The following is a 16,678-nucleotide window of genomic DNA, read 5'->3' on the forward strand; positions in this document are numbered from 1 at the left end:
ATATACATATAAAATGCAGTAGCGTCTTTAAAATTAGCGAAGTTAAAAAAATACCACCGACTTAGAGCCAGCTAAGTTCGGTGAGGCTCAAATCTCTTCGTGCATACAATATGCATAAATTACAAAACTTATTATATACCACATATCCTTAATATTAAACAAAACCTGGTAATTACGCGTAATGAACTCTACCATAAACAAACTAGCTCCTTCTGACAATGGAATAAAATAAATTACCTTAATTAAAGAAACGCATTAAGAAAAGTTTTACTAAATAGAATGAACTGGTAAAATGAAGTACAAAATATGTTTTTGACTACAAAAACAGGCTGTAGGCGTTTCTAAGTCTATTACGTTATTAATGAATGAAATCGTATGCTATAAAGTGGATTGATATTAATGCTCAATGATTGTAGAATTGAGAAGAGGTATCCTCTTAATACGTTCGCATTCCAAATACAAATTCGAAGTTTTCAATCACAAAAGTGCAACCACAATGACAGAACATTAGACATGTGTAAGTAATGCTCGTAATATCACAAATGAGATATCTCTCGAACACGTAATATGGCATTACGTATCACTCCGAAAAATCAACCATCACTTCAAACATTACTCATTACGCGAGCGCGAACGATCGGGCGAAGCGCGCATAATAGATTCGATTCAATATAGATTGACGCACCGATATGAATGGTCAGTTCAAGTATATACACAGTGCGCGTAACGTATAATGCCACTTGTGATAGCGTCATGTTTTCTCGACATGCCATCATTGCTATGTTATCCCGCTCGCACTTGCACTCAGTGCTCGCTCGCTCTCGCTCTGCGATGCTTTCGGCTATACCGAGCACCGGCGCGGCGTACCGAGTCACGGTACAAAACGGAACGCGTAATAGATAGACGCGCCGATATAAGACGCCATACAGTGCTGTAGATATGCGCTGCGTAATGTAGGTGATAGCTGTGATGGTGCCATGTTGCGCGCGCCCTAGCGCTGTTCGCGTTCCGGCGATGTACCGAGTGATGAGTGATGTGATATCTCAGTGTACCATTACGTTTTCGAAAAAGTGATTTGATGTAGCATTACTTTTTGAAGCACTGTTTCGCGCATGTCTACAGAACATGTTAATCCTCAACTTTGATGAGCCTTTTCTCATCTGCAATATAAATGAAAGCAAATTCAATATGTGGTCTATAATACTGATGTGTTATCACAAAGCCACGTATCAGAAGCAATCACGCAATTCTATAGATACATGATACATATAATAAATAATACGCTAAATCGCAATCACTCACCAAGTTGCATCTCAGATACTTTACTAGTTTTGTTTTTTATTCCTAAAGACCGTTACGACATTTTATGTAATTTTTAAGTCATTTGCAATAAAATTACATTTTAAGTCTTATGGAATTAAAAACAGACCTTGAGTGTCTGCAAGTTAAAAACTTATGTTAAATCAGACCGTAAAAGGAAGCTCTATATCTTAATATTTAATCATCTTTAGGGTTTATTCTGACAGCCGCATTGACCTCTTCTTTAGAGTGGTCCTTATCGCCCCAACCCCATAGCTGGTGGGTCCCGTCTCCCGTGCGGTTGACTCTCTTCTGGATGATCTCATCAGAGACCGTCTTCATGTCATAAGCCCAGCCGATTTTTGCGAAGAAGTTAATGAATTTAGTTGTGAAATTAAGTCGGTTGCTGCTCAGTTCCGCCGTTTTGTAGTCCCATGGGAAAGTGTGATGGTAGTTGTGGAAACCTTCTCCGAAAGCGAAGAGGGAGACGGAGATGTTTTCCGAGGGTTTGATGGATTTGTCGTAGGGCTTGTCGCCCCACTTGTGGGCGGCGGAGTTGACGAGCCAGGTGACGTTGAGGATGAAGGCGTAGCGGAAGAGCGCGGCCACGAAGAAGGCGTTGGTCCAGGTCTCGTTCCAGAGGTAGACCGGGATGACCGTCGGCAGGACGAAGCAGGCTATAGGCATCAGGATTAGGTAGTACCTGGAACAAATCACGAGTTTTATGTTAAATTCGTCCAAAAAAAATCACACTTATCTTCATTACGTAATTTTTTTTAGGTACAAATTAGGTACAAAAAAGTAAATAACCCTACATAAAATATTTGAAATCTATTTGATTCTGACTGTAGACGTAATCCGAAATCCTATTCCAGCTTATTTATTCAGTTTAACGGATTACTTAAACGCGTGATAAAAGCCAGACGGCCGCCTGCCTAACCTAATACAATCGGAGTTAAGGTAAACGTACTGGTGCTCGACGCGGTCCCAGTACATGTCATCTTGAAACTTAAGTCATTGTCAATAGAGGTGACAGCAGGGTGTCATCTATTGGGATTAGCATGTCGAGCACTAGTACGTTTACCTTACGCTCTCATTCTAAAAGAACATGAAACATAATGTCTACGTCTGGTACTAATTTTCGTTGGTAGATATTGTAATAGAGAACTTGTACAATGCAAAACTTCTACTCGCTCTATTTTCTTTGTGTAATTTTTAGCAACGAAAACTACATAGTATCAAAGATATTAGGTATATGAGTATGTTACGTAAATGTTCATGCTATTTGATGTATTTTTATTAGCATGACGTATTAAAATCAGAGCGTAATCGATTGTATTGGAGCGGCTTTTGGCGGCGGGTTCGTGTGACACCTAAAAGTTATCAAAACAAAAATAGCTATGCAACGTCTAGAAAGTAAACCCGTGCGCAATTATACACCTTACTAAATCAAGATTAGGTCCAAATCATTTGGCACTTTCTGCATTTCACTTGTGCAACGACATCTACAAACATTGGTATATCTGCCATGCGATAATCTAATGCTGCATTCTGAATTTTATTCTAAGGCGATAAGGTAAAAATTAGCTCAAACTGCAATTATTGTGAATTTAAAATAGACAAACACTGATATCCGGATCATACCTATCAAAAACTGATAACCGGATCATATCAAAATCTGCCACAAAAATTTGAAATGTCCTGTTACGTAATAAGGCTTAAAATTGCTTTTATTTCTTGTAAACTGCTGTAATAGCAAAAGTAGTTGAAACATTGACTTAAATTGTCTCCATTTGAATGAGCATGACGAAACTTCCTTACGTAAGTTCAAAAGAGCCATTTTAAATTATAGTCCAACAATATGACACGTACTTAAGACATGAATGATGATGTTACCTTTATTACAAATTGACTGCTTTTAGTTACAAAATAAGTGGTTTGCAGTCACAAGTAAGACTATAAACGCCAATAAATTTACCAATATAATTTCGTCCCACGTAAGCAAATAATCAGTCATAGTCATATTTATTCATGAAGTTATTCAATTAGATATTTATTCAAGAAATCCTGTATTGGATCGAGTTTGTTTCAATAGGATTTTGTTTTGTTTTATTTCGCCTTTCCCACGATATATGTCATTAAATTAATATATCTGAAAAAATGTTTACTGCCTTAAAGGAAGTGGTAACCACATATAAAAACAAATTCTGTACAAATCATGAATCTAGGATATAACTGGAGCTGGCATGAGGGGTGGGGGAAAATGACCGAACGGGATAGTTTTATGTATTTTTCAGTAGGTGAAGCAGCGAAAGCGCTATTATTGTTTGTCCTTGTCACAGTTTCACATATTTTTTGTTCCCCACCGTAAATTTTGTATGGATTATGGTGGGCAACAAAAAAATTAGACTAATCATAGTGTCGCATTGCGTATGTTTTGTCCCTCAGGGAGGCACGCGTATACCACTTCTATAGGATCCTACCTTCTATGGTCCAAATAGACAAAATTCTATGAGGTGTACCCAGACCGATTCTCTCGGAATTAGAGATAGGTAATAGTCACGGAACTGCGCGGATAACACATTGGTTCTTCTGTGGCCCTAACCACCCGTAGACTGGTCCTGCTGTGGCAACACTGTAGGTAGGTTGTTTTTTTTAAAGAATGTTGTAATATAAATGTGTACTCACTTCTTCTGGAAGCGAAGTATGGGATCAGCATACAGGTCACTAAGGTCCAGCCCCTGGCCCTTGCGCTTGAGTTCAGGGTGCTTGCGGACGAGCAGCCAGCCGATGTGGGAGAAGAAGAACCCGCGAGTCGCGTTGTGGGGGTCGGCGTCCGTCTCAGAGTACTTGTGGTGCATGCGGTGGTCGCGCGCCCAGTCTATCGCGGAGTCCTGCGAACAATTGACAAAAATATAGAAAAAGGAATATATTAAGCGTTGTTAGCTTAGCGGTAAGGCGTGTTATTATCAAACCATAGAGCGCGGATTCGAGCTCTTGCTAATATGAATTTTCGGAACGTAGGTATGGCGTCCGCGCCATGGCCCAGAAGGATAAGGTGAGACATAAGATTATGCAAAGGAAAAGAAGAAGTGGACTGGTGAACTAAAGGAATTATTGTGAATCACTGGCAAGAGTTCAATAAAACATAAAAAAAAACTTTCTTACCATATGTATAAAACAATTCTACATTTTAGTAAATTTTCAATGAAGGAAAACATTGTGAGGGAACAAGACTAACCACACACTAAAACCTATTTCCCTAGGCTTGGGTTGGAAGATCAGATGACAGTCGCTTTCGTAACAACTAGTGCCTACGCTAACCTTGTAATTTGGTTGCCGTCCATTAGTGAGCCATGGCAAAAAGCAAGGAATTTTGAAAATAGCCCCTTGGACCTTAGTTGTCGTGGTTTTTTGCCACGGTTTACTAACGGCAAGTAAATTATTAGAGAATAGGGAGTGAAATGTACGTTTACTGTTTCATATAAGACGGGTAAACTAGTGCCTACACAATACTGTAGATGCCAATTTTATTAGAAGTAGGAAGGCGCTGCAGAGTTTCAGCTTCGTTCATTATGCGGTAACTAAGTTGTCAAGCGCGGGGCCCATTTCTCCGAATTAAACTAATCTTATTAGTTCCCTGGCAATGGCTGTTCATGGCCTAATCCCTACTTATTATTAATTCTGTCTGTCTGTTACCGTTTCACGCTTCGCCGTTGTTGAACTGATTTCGACGAAATTTGGTATAGAGATAGTTTGAGGTCCGGGAAAGGACTTATAGCTTTTAACAATCATCATCATCGTGCCAAGCAGACGAAATTGCGGGCAGAAACTAGTAGAATTATAAGTACTAATATAATTACGTTCGATAAATACTCCCCTAGAATATAACTCATTGTCTAAACTAGCTATACATATGGTGTATAGTCTAAGACCTTGTAGCCCAAACAGGCATGTAGATATCAGTTATTGTCATAGCGAATTCCAGGCACGAAACAATTAGTATTTATATAGCTAAGGCTAACATCCTTTGGCCTTCTCTAGGGCAATTATTGACACAGGAAAGACGTGTCACTTAAAATAAGTATCGAACAAAGTTTGAGGACTTTGAACCGTTAATATTTACGGATGTAAGTAGTGCATTGTTTTCCATCGTATTTTCTAGGAAACGTTCGTATTTGTCATGAAGTCAACCTCAGTACTTTTTGTACCGAGCGAGACTGGCTGAAATAGCAATCCACGTTTCCGTGAAAATACCTACGATGGAAAATAATTATGCACTACATGTGTACATTATCTATTGTTTGTTTGATAATAAGTGGACTGTGAACTAACAGTCCCCTCTGACGTGATGGATGAGTATTACCAAACTATTGGAAAAAGCCCAACTACCCAACAAAACAAATTAAAACAGGTCATCTTGGCGCAGACGGTAGAAGAATAATGTGAGAGGACCCGAACTAACGTGGGATTAGGCAAAGGAAAAGAAGTGGACTGGTGAACTAAAGGAATTATTAGGAAGGAACAAAAAAAATGCCACACGTGAAATTAAAGTACTGACTCTTAAGACATATTAAAGCATTTTAACTAGCTTCCACCAAACTAATCCAGTTCCAAAGGGGCAAAATATATGCACAATATGCGCTTGTGACACCAATTGACTAAATTTTTTGCTCTTACTTTCCATTCTTCTATTCTAGACAGTCCAGAATCTAGCCAGTGTTTAGAGTTTGTCTGTGTTAAGTTTCCACCAACTTTTCAAAGGCAACGTATGGAAGTGGCATAATTGATGTAGGACTTGGCATAAAAACTTAGCCTGGGATGGATTATAGATTTTAAAAACGTGTACCTATACCATAGACATTTGACTTTTAGTTTTAATCTAAAAATAACTATAGTCAGACTATGTAAGCTAATTCTACACAGAGTTTGCAACTGTGAGAGTGTCAGCATGCATAAATCAAATTTCTATGAAAATATGACTTTTAATATGTTCTACAAAGAAAGTTGGTGCATAGTTAGGTTGGTCTGGGTCTGGCTATATAAAATATAAGCAAGCCATATGCAGTTCAATATCAAATCAACTTAAAAATTTGCAGATTCCTGGGTAGTACCTAAAGGTTGTTTTGGTTAAAAAAAATGAAACATGGTTCTCACCTGGAATGCGATGGTGTTGAAGATGACAAGGATGAGTCTCAGCGGCCACTTAGCCTTGTAGGACTTGTGGGCCCAGAGCCTGTGGGCTCCCGCTGTTATGCCCAGCCCAGACGCCACATACAGGAGGTATGCTGCAGACAAAGGTAATTTAAGTAGGTACTTAGTTCAAAATATAAGTAGGTAGTTCAAAATTTTCCTACTATGGTCCAAAATTTAATCTAGCTTGAATACATATCTTTGTTTAGGTTTGGCTTTTGAATGAAGCAGTTTTGAGGCGAAATATTTTCATAAATGAGAGAAAAATCTGAAAAGAACAATTAGTTACTTAATTACTTATAGAACTTGTAGACCATAGTTGTTGTAAGGGCTTAACATGAATTTAAGTAAATGGTGTTATTCGAGGACAACATTAATATCAATAATATCATGTGAAGTGATAATAATGTAATCAAATGCAGTAAGTAAAACAATTTGTTTCCCGATGTTTTTACTTTTTATTCATTTATTTCGAATATAGAAGAGAAAGTGACTAAATAAAGAAATTAATGAGTGTTGACAGTATATGGCCCGCCATCAATTTTGCTCGTAAAAATTCTCTCTTCAAATGTTACATGTCAATAGAGATATGGAAAAAAAAGATAACCAAGAGAGTATGATAATCTTACCAAAAATATCCGTTTGCCATTTCGCTGACACCAGAAACAGGTAGCCGCCATACAGCGCCGCGATGTGAAGATACGCGAAGAGAATGATGTTTCGCCACACGTAGATCCTTGGGCTGTTGTCAGCCTGCTGGACCGGGGCATTGGCAAGGGCAAGGTCAGGGGTTGCTGCGTCACTCTCGAACAGCACACCGTTCACGTCCGTCACGTTCGGAGCCATTTTTTCAACTTTACGTGTCCTAAACAAATCGTAACATCAGAGGCGTATTTACAAATTTGGCGCCCCGGGCCATTTTGATTTGCCGCCCCCCTTCATCAGTGACGATAAAGTATTTTATTTAAGAAAAAAAAACCTGCAACAAGTACCTTTGGAGTGTGAAATAAAAAAAAACTAAACATTTACCATTTACTCACATAGGCATTTACATTGTTTTCCTATGTACAAATTGGTTGACAAAATCATCAATAACGCTGTCGTAATTTAAAACGTTTGTCAGCTCAGCTTCTATATTAAGAAGAGCTAAGCTATTCAGGCGCTCTCCGCTGATAGTGGAACGTAGATAATTTTTTATTCTTTTGAGTGCAGAAAGGTGACGTCACTAATGTCACTATTCTAGATACAGATTTATTTTATATGGGCCGTTTTTGTCACTCAATGACGATGCGACCTCGTTATATTTGCCTGATCTGATCGGTGACCGGTGGGTACTGCTGGGTTTTGGCCATTGAGAATCAAGGTGAGACATGGCAATCAGGCTGGATATAGCTAAGGAGTTCGGTCGGGTCTGGCATCGAGTCTGCTCGAGGGACTATGTTATACAAATGGATCGCTAGCTTTTTTTCCGGTAGACGCACATGAGCCGTATAGTAGACGGAAGCTGCTCCGATAGTGTGGACATTACCGCTGGCGTTGCACTAGGTTCTGTGCTGTCATTGCTGCATATCAATGATAATCATTGCTATGCAGACGACAGTAGTAGGGATGCGTATTACACAGGCCGTACCATTATCCCTCATTCTGTGGTGCTGGAAAGTCATGAAAAGTATTGTATTTGTACCTGATATCGAAAGCACTCTATCTGTACTGAGTTTCGGCATGGGATCGGAACACTTTAGTGAGATTCAATACCACGAAGACACAAGAACCGCCCGTATGTATATAGTCAGATGGGTCACAAATAATGTTAGGTACGTAAGTGAAAACGCGAGCGTAGCGAGCGCGAAATTTTTTCGAGAAAATAGTAGGTAAATTTTTAAGGTTTCGTACTTTAAAAGGAAAAAAACGGAACCCATATAAGATCACTTTGTTGTCCGTTCGGCCGTCTGTCTGTCTCAATATAAAGGGTCTTGACATGACAGAGGTCGGCAAAATCGACAAGGCTTGTTATTTAAATTTTACAAATAAATAGGGGAGCGACAAAATTCTGGTCGACCCTATATGAACAGCTAATAAAATATTTTTTTGACCCAAATTTGCCGCCCCCTAAAATCTGCCGCCATAGGCTTCAGCCTACTCAGCCTAGTGGTAAATTCGGCACTGCGCCGTACTAATACTTCTTGATCGAAAATGTTGCTTAATTTAGGTACTTGTTGGTAGATATTTTTAGCAATTGGTGGGGTTTGAAGCGTTCGTTTGTTTATTAATTTAAATGTCAATTAAAATATAATAAAAAAATATAGCTAAGTTTGATTATAAAAGGCGCCCAGAAAAAGCCGCAAGGGGGCGGCTTCGCCGCCCCCCTGCGACCTGCCGCCCCGGGCCATGGCCCCCTTGGCCCTATGGTAAATACGCCCCTGCGTAACATTAGCCGGCTGTTAAAATAACCTATAAACCGTAACTAAGCAATAATATGTACCTCTCGGGACAATTTTCGACTTCGCTTACAAAATCCATTATCAATTTTCACATATTATGACGACAACACAACATAAACAGCGCAATTAATGATGAAAAGCGACGCGCGCATAAAGCCCTTGCTACACGGTCGCCGACAAGCCCCCAGACCGCGTGGTCTTGGTCCGTCCCGGACCGTGTAGACAGTTGTTTCCAACAAAATTTGACCAAAACTGACCAAGGACAGACCAAGGTCAGACGGTTAGAAGGCTTGTCGGCGACCGTGTAGCAAGGGCTTTGTTGTCGTTGATTGACCTTGAATTTCGGGTACTCTGTGTTTAGTTCAAATCTTTCCTATTTTATTCAACAGAATTTATAACTACTTAATTTATTTATTAGCTATTAATTTAACGCGCCGATATAGAATTATAGATAGCTAGGTACTTCGTTTTTATAAGTTTTATGACTGAAAATAGTTATTGTTAAAGGCACTTCAATGAGCAAAATTACCTACAAACTGCAAAGTACAGTCACGATCATAAAACATTTTATTCATGTAATAGTTATTTGTTTTACAATGGACAAAGTGATTGTTTAATCATGGGTTTATTCCCTCAAAATAATATTGATACACAAGCCAGCGAAAGATTGCAAAATTACCCACAAGCGTAGCGAGTGGTTCGAAAAGTGGAATCTCGAGCGTAGCGAGGGTACAAGGCACGAGGTTTAACTTTTTAAACAAACTTTGCTACCGAGTGAAACACAAGATTTTTCAGCACACCAACGCAAGGAAAAATACTAACTTTAAACATAACAAATCAAAAGAAATTTATTTATCTAAGGGGTCATCCATTAATTACGTCACCCGTTTAGGGGGAGGGAGGGTCAAGAAAATGTGACATGTTGTGACATGGGGGAGGGGGGAGTCACAAACATTGTGACGTCACTTTAACTTCATCAGTAACCGAAAATTAATTTAATTTTTTTATTCGCTGTACAGTTAAATAATGAGTTTTTGGAAGTAATTTTCGTTCCTAATTGGTTCTGTGTTATAAAATTACTAATATTTCTTTTACCAAAAATATTTTTTCATTAAAAAAATAATGCCGAGTTACTATTACTGATTTCGTTGAAAACAAAAATGTGACGTCACACCAGGTGGGGAGGGATTTGCAAAATGTGACCAAGTGTGACAAGGAGGGGTCAAGGGGGGGAGGGGTCAAAAACCTAGAAAATCGTGTGACGTAATTAATGGATGATCCCTAATCTATTGATTCATTGATTCTTACTGCATTTAAAAATTTAAACGACTTCTTAAAAATAATATTAAAATGTGGAATATATAATAATATTAAAGTACCTACCTACCCTGCAAAATAACAGAATAAAAAAAATATAATTTCATAATATAGGTAGTCGAGTGTAGACATACGTACCTATGTATATTAGTTTTCTAATAATTAATACATTGGTACTTAATGTAAGTATTTAATTAAATAAATAAGTGCGATTACAGTATTATGTTCATGAAGAGGGTAGGTATGGTCGAGACCTCGAGGTAGGTATGTCGGAAACTTGAAACCGTTTGGTACACGTGACTATGGCGATTATAATGCACTACGTGGAAATTCGACGTGAAATATCCTCTCTGACCTCTTTTACATAATGCATTTATCGCAGCTTCGGTTAAGCGTAACGAAGTGGGCTAGAAAAACTGCTTACATAGGTACCGCTGATTATCATAATGTTCGTATAAAAAAAGTGTTATTAAAATATATGTATGTATAGCACTAACTTTCACTATGTCTTCGTCTCGGTCAGCGTTAGAAAAAGTTGACTGCACTATAGGTACTTAGTTAAATAAATATCTACCGTTTATCAAACTTTCTCATTCCTAATAGTAATGACTGAAGGTTGTCTCCTATAATTTCTATATTTTGTAACAAGAACTCAACAGGATAGGATCAATCACCTAAAATGAAAATGATAGATAACTCAACTCACCTATACTTATTTAATAAAATCAAACTGTTCGCTTAATTCACTTCTTTAACTTTCAATTCAAACATGTACGTTAAGCAACACTTTAAACTGAAATGCGATGTCTGTAAGCTTTTAAATATTTATATACAAACATTGATAAGGATTAACAATAATTATTTATGTTATCAATCCTGAATACCGGCGACTTCACGTGTTTCGTTTGGACTGTGAACCGAGCTTACGGTCCGCGGGATTCAACGAACGTCTAGCCTCAGCGAAGCGCGGGCCGCGTCAGCGCGGGCCGCGTCAGCGCGCGCCGCGAGGATTGGACGGCGGGCGCAGTGGCGCGATGTATGGTGCGACACGTCAACTCTCCCGGTCCACGGCGGCACATCCACCAGACACGTGCTAGTCACGATTAGCGCTAAACATAACATAGTCGACATAGTACTATATGCAGCTGTGTAGCGTGGGAAGATCATTGAGATAAATGGATAAATCATCTAAACGACGTCATCTCTAAAGGCTTACTTAACCTAGGCTAATGATTGCAGGATAATAATCAGATATTGCAGTGTATTAGTAATACAATGATATTAGGCTTATAAGTAGGTAGGTATTAAATAAAACTTGGAGTTGGAAAGTGTTAAAAAAGCGCGACTATTTTGTCCTAATTCCTAAACTTAAAATCTGGTTGAAGATTAGAAGAACTAAGATTCGTATTTAATTTAATAAGTATACCGTATTAAATGGGGCTATTGGTACCTAGGGAAGCCATGGTATTATTTCAATTTTATAAGAATCATAAGTTAACTATATGTAGGCTGTACCAATATAGGGAAGGTACCTACCTTACATTTTGACAATACATATTTGGGTCATTCTCGCATTTCGTGCAAATCGGTATTATTTGCAATTTACCAAAAATGTGATGGTGTTTTCGAATATCTGTTAATGCAAGGTTGTAACATAGGACCTAAAGTATATTGGCCCGCCATGAACAATTCTAATAAAAAGGTGGTTATTTTCTTTATATTTACAATTAACCCCCACTATTTTCATTCCTCTCTGCATGTAACGCGTGAAGTTAAACTTTGACCTCCATTTGAACCTTAAGATACTAAAAATAGAAAACTTGTTGTTGGTTCAGTAAACAAGTAATTTAGTTATGTTTTATATCCTATAATATTATACGCTAAGAAATTAACAATAAAACTATACAGCCTTATAAGTGATGGTCCAAGCAATTTCTTCATTACCGACGCGAGAAATGGATTAGCTATATTTTGCTATATAGCAAGGGTATATAGCACTTCCCGCGGATACAACACATTGTTCGTCAGTCAGTTGGCCGCGTGCTACCACAGCGGTCGTCCGTATGTTGCTTTTGACGAAAATACCTACGTTCTCTCGTGTCGGGAAGGAGTGTGGTTCAGATAAATCTTCATCGCCATCTAGTGATTTTTACAGTAAGTACCAATTGTACATTATTAAAATTATACCTAATTGATGTGTTTTAGGGTTGCCTTTCGTGTGGCTTATTCTGCGAAATCAAGGTCTGATATCAACCGACCTAGGCGACGAAAACTTCCAAAACTTCATTCATATCTGTTTCATTCATTTCTTTTCCTTCCAATTTTGCCAGGGAAGGTAATGAACGAATTTAGAAGGTAATGATAATGTATATGAGGCAGTGCATTTAATGGAAAGAGGGTTAAGTTACTATAAATAGAATGTTGGTATAAACATTTAAAACTATGTAATAATATATAGGGGAGCCCAACTGGTGATTTTTTGGATTTAACTAGAGCGCAGTAGATTAACATAATCTGCCGCTCTATATATAATACCAGACCGCACTCAAGGACTGTGCTGAGAAATTTGACACGTTACTAAGAGACTAAGTGAGTTGGAATCATCTGATACGTGTCGACGATAAGGTAGAGAACGGGGCAAATGTTTGGAATAAAGAGCAGAAACTACAGAAACATAAACACAGGCCGATAAACAATAATAGTGCCTCCGCCGTCAAAAGCGACAATTCCCAATCCGTGCGTGATAAATCTCAGAAAACTGATACCAGCAGTAAAAAGCGGTGTAAAATCCCTCTCAGGGCGGTGGACCATCGCAAGTTCATCCATCTGTGGAATATAGCTTGAGGATCGGAGGACATACGGGCATATCTGCTGTTATTCATGGTGCACTGTCGATGAACTTAAGCTCAAAGGGGACTCCAAGACTTTCAAAATAGGAGTACCCTCGACAATGTATGAATCCTGTTTATTTCCAACTATGTAGCCCGATAATCGTGGTCATTTCGTAAATCCAACGTCAATGGGAGTCAGACAAAAACCAACCAGTAATACTTAGTTCGGAATCCTGATTTGAAACCTTCACTGGATCTAATATACCAAAATGTAAGGGGTCTTAAAACCAAAGTAAGTTTTTCGGGCTTCTATGCTGTTGGTCCAGACTACTTAGGTACCTGCATAAGGGGTCTTAACACCAAAGTAAGTTTATCGGGCTTCTATACTGTTGGTCCAGACTACTTAGGTACCTGCATATATCTTAAAGGGGTGTTTAGAGCATTTAAATGGTCCAATATACTCCATGCACTGCATGCATTTCAAAAATAATTGTATTATTTATTATTGTATAGATTTTTTATGTGTAAGTTTTTAGTTATAGTTTTGCAATACCCTAACAGGGTCTCATGTTGCGCCATAATTTTGTAAGTTTCCACCTGTATTTATTTGTACCAACATGAACGCAATAAAGATATTATGATTATGATTATGCTTAATCTGGTACCTACTCTCCACAAGTACATATCATCACCATTGGAAGATTTCACGGGTAAGACCGATCACAAAGTCAAGGTATTCTTTTCTTTCAGCTTTAGCAAAGCTGTTTGAGTCCATACTCCATGGCACGTTGTCGAAACAAGTGAAACCATTATGCCTGTGCAACACTCAGCATGGTTTCAGAGTGAAACGGTCTGTGAAAACTAACCTGACCTTGGTTGACAGTGACACCATCTCAGAGCATCTGGATATGGGTATCCTGATAGACGTCCTGTATTATGATTTCCGAAAAGCCTTCAATCGTGTGGGTAACGATGTATTCCTAGTCACAAACTAGACGCTATTGGGTTCAATCCACATTTGCTTAACATTTTTGCCAGTTATCTGCGTGATAAACCGCAGCACGCAACGACCAGCATGGCCACTTCGTACCAGATCCGTACCATACTCGTTCTGGTGACAGCAAAGATTCAATCTTGGGGCCTTTCCTATTTAGAATAATGGTCAATGACCTGCCCTCGGTTATCCATAACGCTCGTTGTCTACTCTACGCCGACGATCTTAAATTGGTATATTGAGTTGAGAAGGAGGAGGATTGTAAGTTGCTGCAGGAGGATGTTTCATCATCTCTGTGCCAATGGAGTCGGGGTAACAAACTGACTTTCAATGCGGCTAAGTGTCAAGTGTGTAGTTTTAATCAAACCCTATTTCCTACACATGCTCAAGAGTCGTCTCAGTAAAGGATCTTGCGGTCATATTCGATACGCGGCTAACATTTCACGACCATATCAAAGCACTTGGTACTGTAGCTTCAGTAGATTAGGCTTTGTCACTCGCATTGTCAGAGAATTCCATGACCCTTGCCCCATAAAAGTTTTTTACAATGTTCTGGTCAGAAGCAAGTTGGAGGCGTCAGCATTAGCCTGGATCCCTTACGAGTCGACGTACATTCTACTATTGGAAAAGGTCCAAAAGAATTTCCTTAGGATGTATTACCTAAAAATATTTATTTTAGGAACCCTGGGCTTCATTTCTTTGGAGGTGAGTCAGGTGAGGCACAACTTAAGCCTACTACTTTTAGCTTGTTGGGCTTTTCGTGGAGACTCTGGCTGCCTTGAACTAGTAGAGAGGCTTGTAAGACTTTTTGTACCGGACATTAGAAATATAACCCTTAGGCTTCTCCTGGTGCATCTCCTGTTAACTCATGAGTGCTTGAGATTTTGCGAGTTTATGGAGCTACGGTGGATGGATTGGCAGTCGAGTGTATTTGGATGTTAATTTTAAATTAAAGTATGTAGTTTCTCAGTGTGTTGGTGACAAGACTGATGTAGTGCTGTGTAATCATTAAATAAATAAACAATACGAAATACTTCTTCAATCACGTAAATTGTGCTTGACAATCGCTACAAGCTAGGTGGTAAATCATAAGTCGCGATTGTCAAGCCGGAGTATTTGTTAAGTCGGCTTGATCGTCTGCACAGCGCTTAAGACACGTGATTTTAATGTTGTTCATTATATTAATGGTGTTAATTTTCATTAACTAAAGTTTTTTTATTGCGATTTCATAAGTTTGTTTCATTACCCTCCACTGATAAAATTACCATCCATGCCCATTTCATTACCAGCGCGTAGTTCATTACCACCAGTCTTATTAAATGAAAAGGAATAAGGTTACGAAGGTGCCTTTAGCATAAAAGTGTCAATAAATGAATCCACAATGCATGAAAACCCAAAAATTTACCATTTAAAAGAAAATTTACAAATCGAGAGAACATCACCGATTTGCACGAAATGAGAGAACGACCCATTTACTTTTACAAATGTAACAAACGGAATTTCCAACGTAATTGCCTTACCCGGTAGATAATTCTATTCTAAGATTTTAACGACGTATACGTACGTTTGTACGCATGACCTAAGGCATATTTATGTATATTCTGTACCCATTCTTTTTTCAGTTTAAATTTTTCTTCATGACTGTACCTAACGTCAATTCAAAATGAATATTTGCTCACTTCCGATTTACTCAACTATGTTTCGTTTCCGTTGCCATATCCGCGTAAGAGTAAGAAAGCCCTAAAGCTATTTTTAGGGTTCCGTACCCAAAAGGTAAAACGGGACCCTATTACTAAGACTTCGCTGTCCGTCCGTCCGTCCGTCTGTCTGTCACCAGGCTGTATCTCACGAACCGTGATAGCTAGACAGTTGAAATTTTCACAGATGATGTATTTCTGTTGCCGCTATAACAACAAATACTAAAAACAGAATAAAATAAAGATTTAAATGGGGCTCCCATACAACAAACGTGATTTTTGACCAAAGATAAGCAACGTCGGGCGTGGTCAGTACTTGGATGGGTGACCGTTTTTTTTTGCATTTTTTTCCGTTTTTTTTTCCATTATGGTACGGAACCCTTCGTGCGCGAGTCCGACTCGCACTTGCCCGGTTTTTTTATTTTGGAAGAAGGGTTTAACTTCTTCACCGACCGAGCGAGTGCGAAGCGCGAGCCAAGCGTGTCCGTTCTTCGCCCCATATTTCCCAACCGGTTCTCGTGATTTTTTTTAAATTCAATATTGGATATTTTTCTATCAGTGAATAGCCCTGAAGCCATGAGTAGGTACTTTAACCCTTTTCCAGGCCGCACCAAAAAATCTACATATTTATTTTGATGATCCAATTGAAGACGAGTCATATTTTCCGAAAGTAGAATTTAATTATTTGAACCATATTTGACCCAAATCGGGAGTCTGAGGTTGAAATTCTATTCACACTTATGTGATCGATATGTACTTACCCAAGTAACATTTTAGTCCTATAATTTTAGTTTTTATCGCTAAAAGCTTGTATAGACGTCGTATTAAGGTTTCAGAGGTGACCACCTGTCGTATAAAAGCGTTTGACAACACCTTTTTGCTCTATAGGCTTATACAGCTAATATA

General features: G+C 38.7%; 1 protein-coding gene and 1 long non-coding RNA gene across 4 annotated transcripts in view; one reads left to right on the plus strand and one right to left on the minus strand.

Moving 5' to 3' along the window:
- Window positions 1–16,678, plus strand: part of LOC134793094 (uncharacterized) — a 454,735-nt gene that overhangs the window by 180,885 nt on the left and 257,172 nt on the right. The gene's annotated exons all lie outside the window — the stretch shown is intronic.
- On the minus strand, window positions 1,152–11,231 carry LOC134792686 (acyl-CoA Delta-9 desaturase-like). Of its 3 annotated transcripts, none has more exons than XM_063763972.1 (5): window positions 10,957–11,231; window positions 7,122–7,357; window positions 6,457–6,587; window positions 3,988–4,193; window positions 1,152–2,002 (listed from the first exon to the last, which is right to left on the minus strand). In XM_063763972.1, exons 2-5 carry the CDS (start codon window positions 7,336–7,338, stop codon window positions 1,498–1,500), a joined length of 1,059 nt encoding a protein of 352 aa, XP_063620042.1. In that variant the 5' UTR covers window positions 7,339–7,357; window positions 10,957–11,231; the 3' UTR covers window positions 1,152–1,497. The 3 variants fall into 3 exon arrangements, with proteins under 3 accessions (XP_063620042.1, XP_063620032.1, XP_063620024.1); XM_063763962.1 differs by having other exon boundaries at window positions 10,953–11,231; XM_063763954.1 differs by lacking the exon at window positions 10,957–11,231 and adding an exon at window positions 8,975–9,087.

The sequence above is a fragment of the Cydia splendana genome, chromosome 1 (genome assembly GCF_910591565.1).
Source record: "Cydia splendana chromosome 1, ilCydSple1.2, whole genome shotgun sequence".
Classification (NCBI taxonomy): Eukaryota; Metazoa; Arthropoda; class Insecta; order Lepidoptera; family Tortricidae; genus Cydia; species Cydia splendana.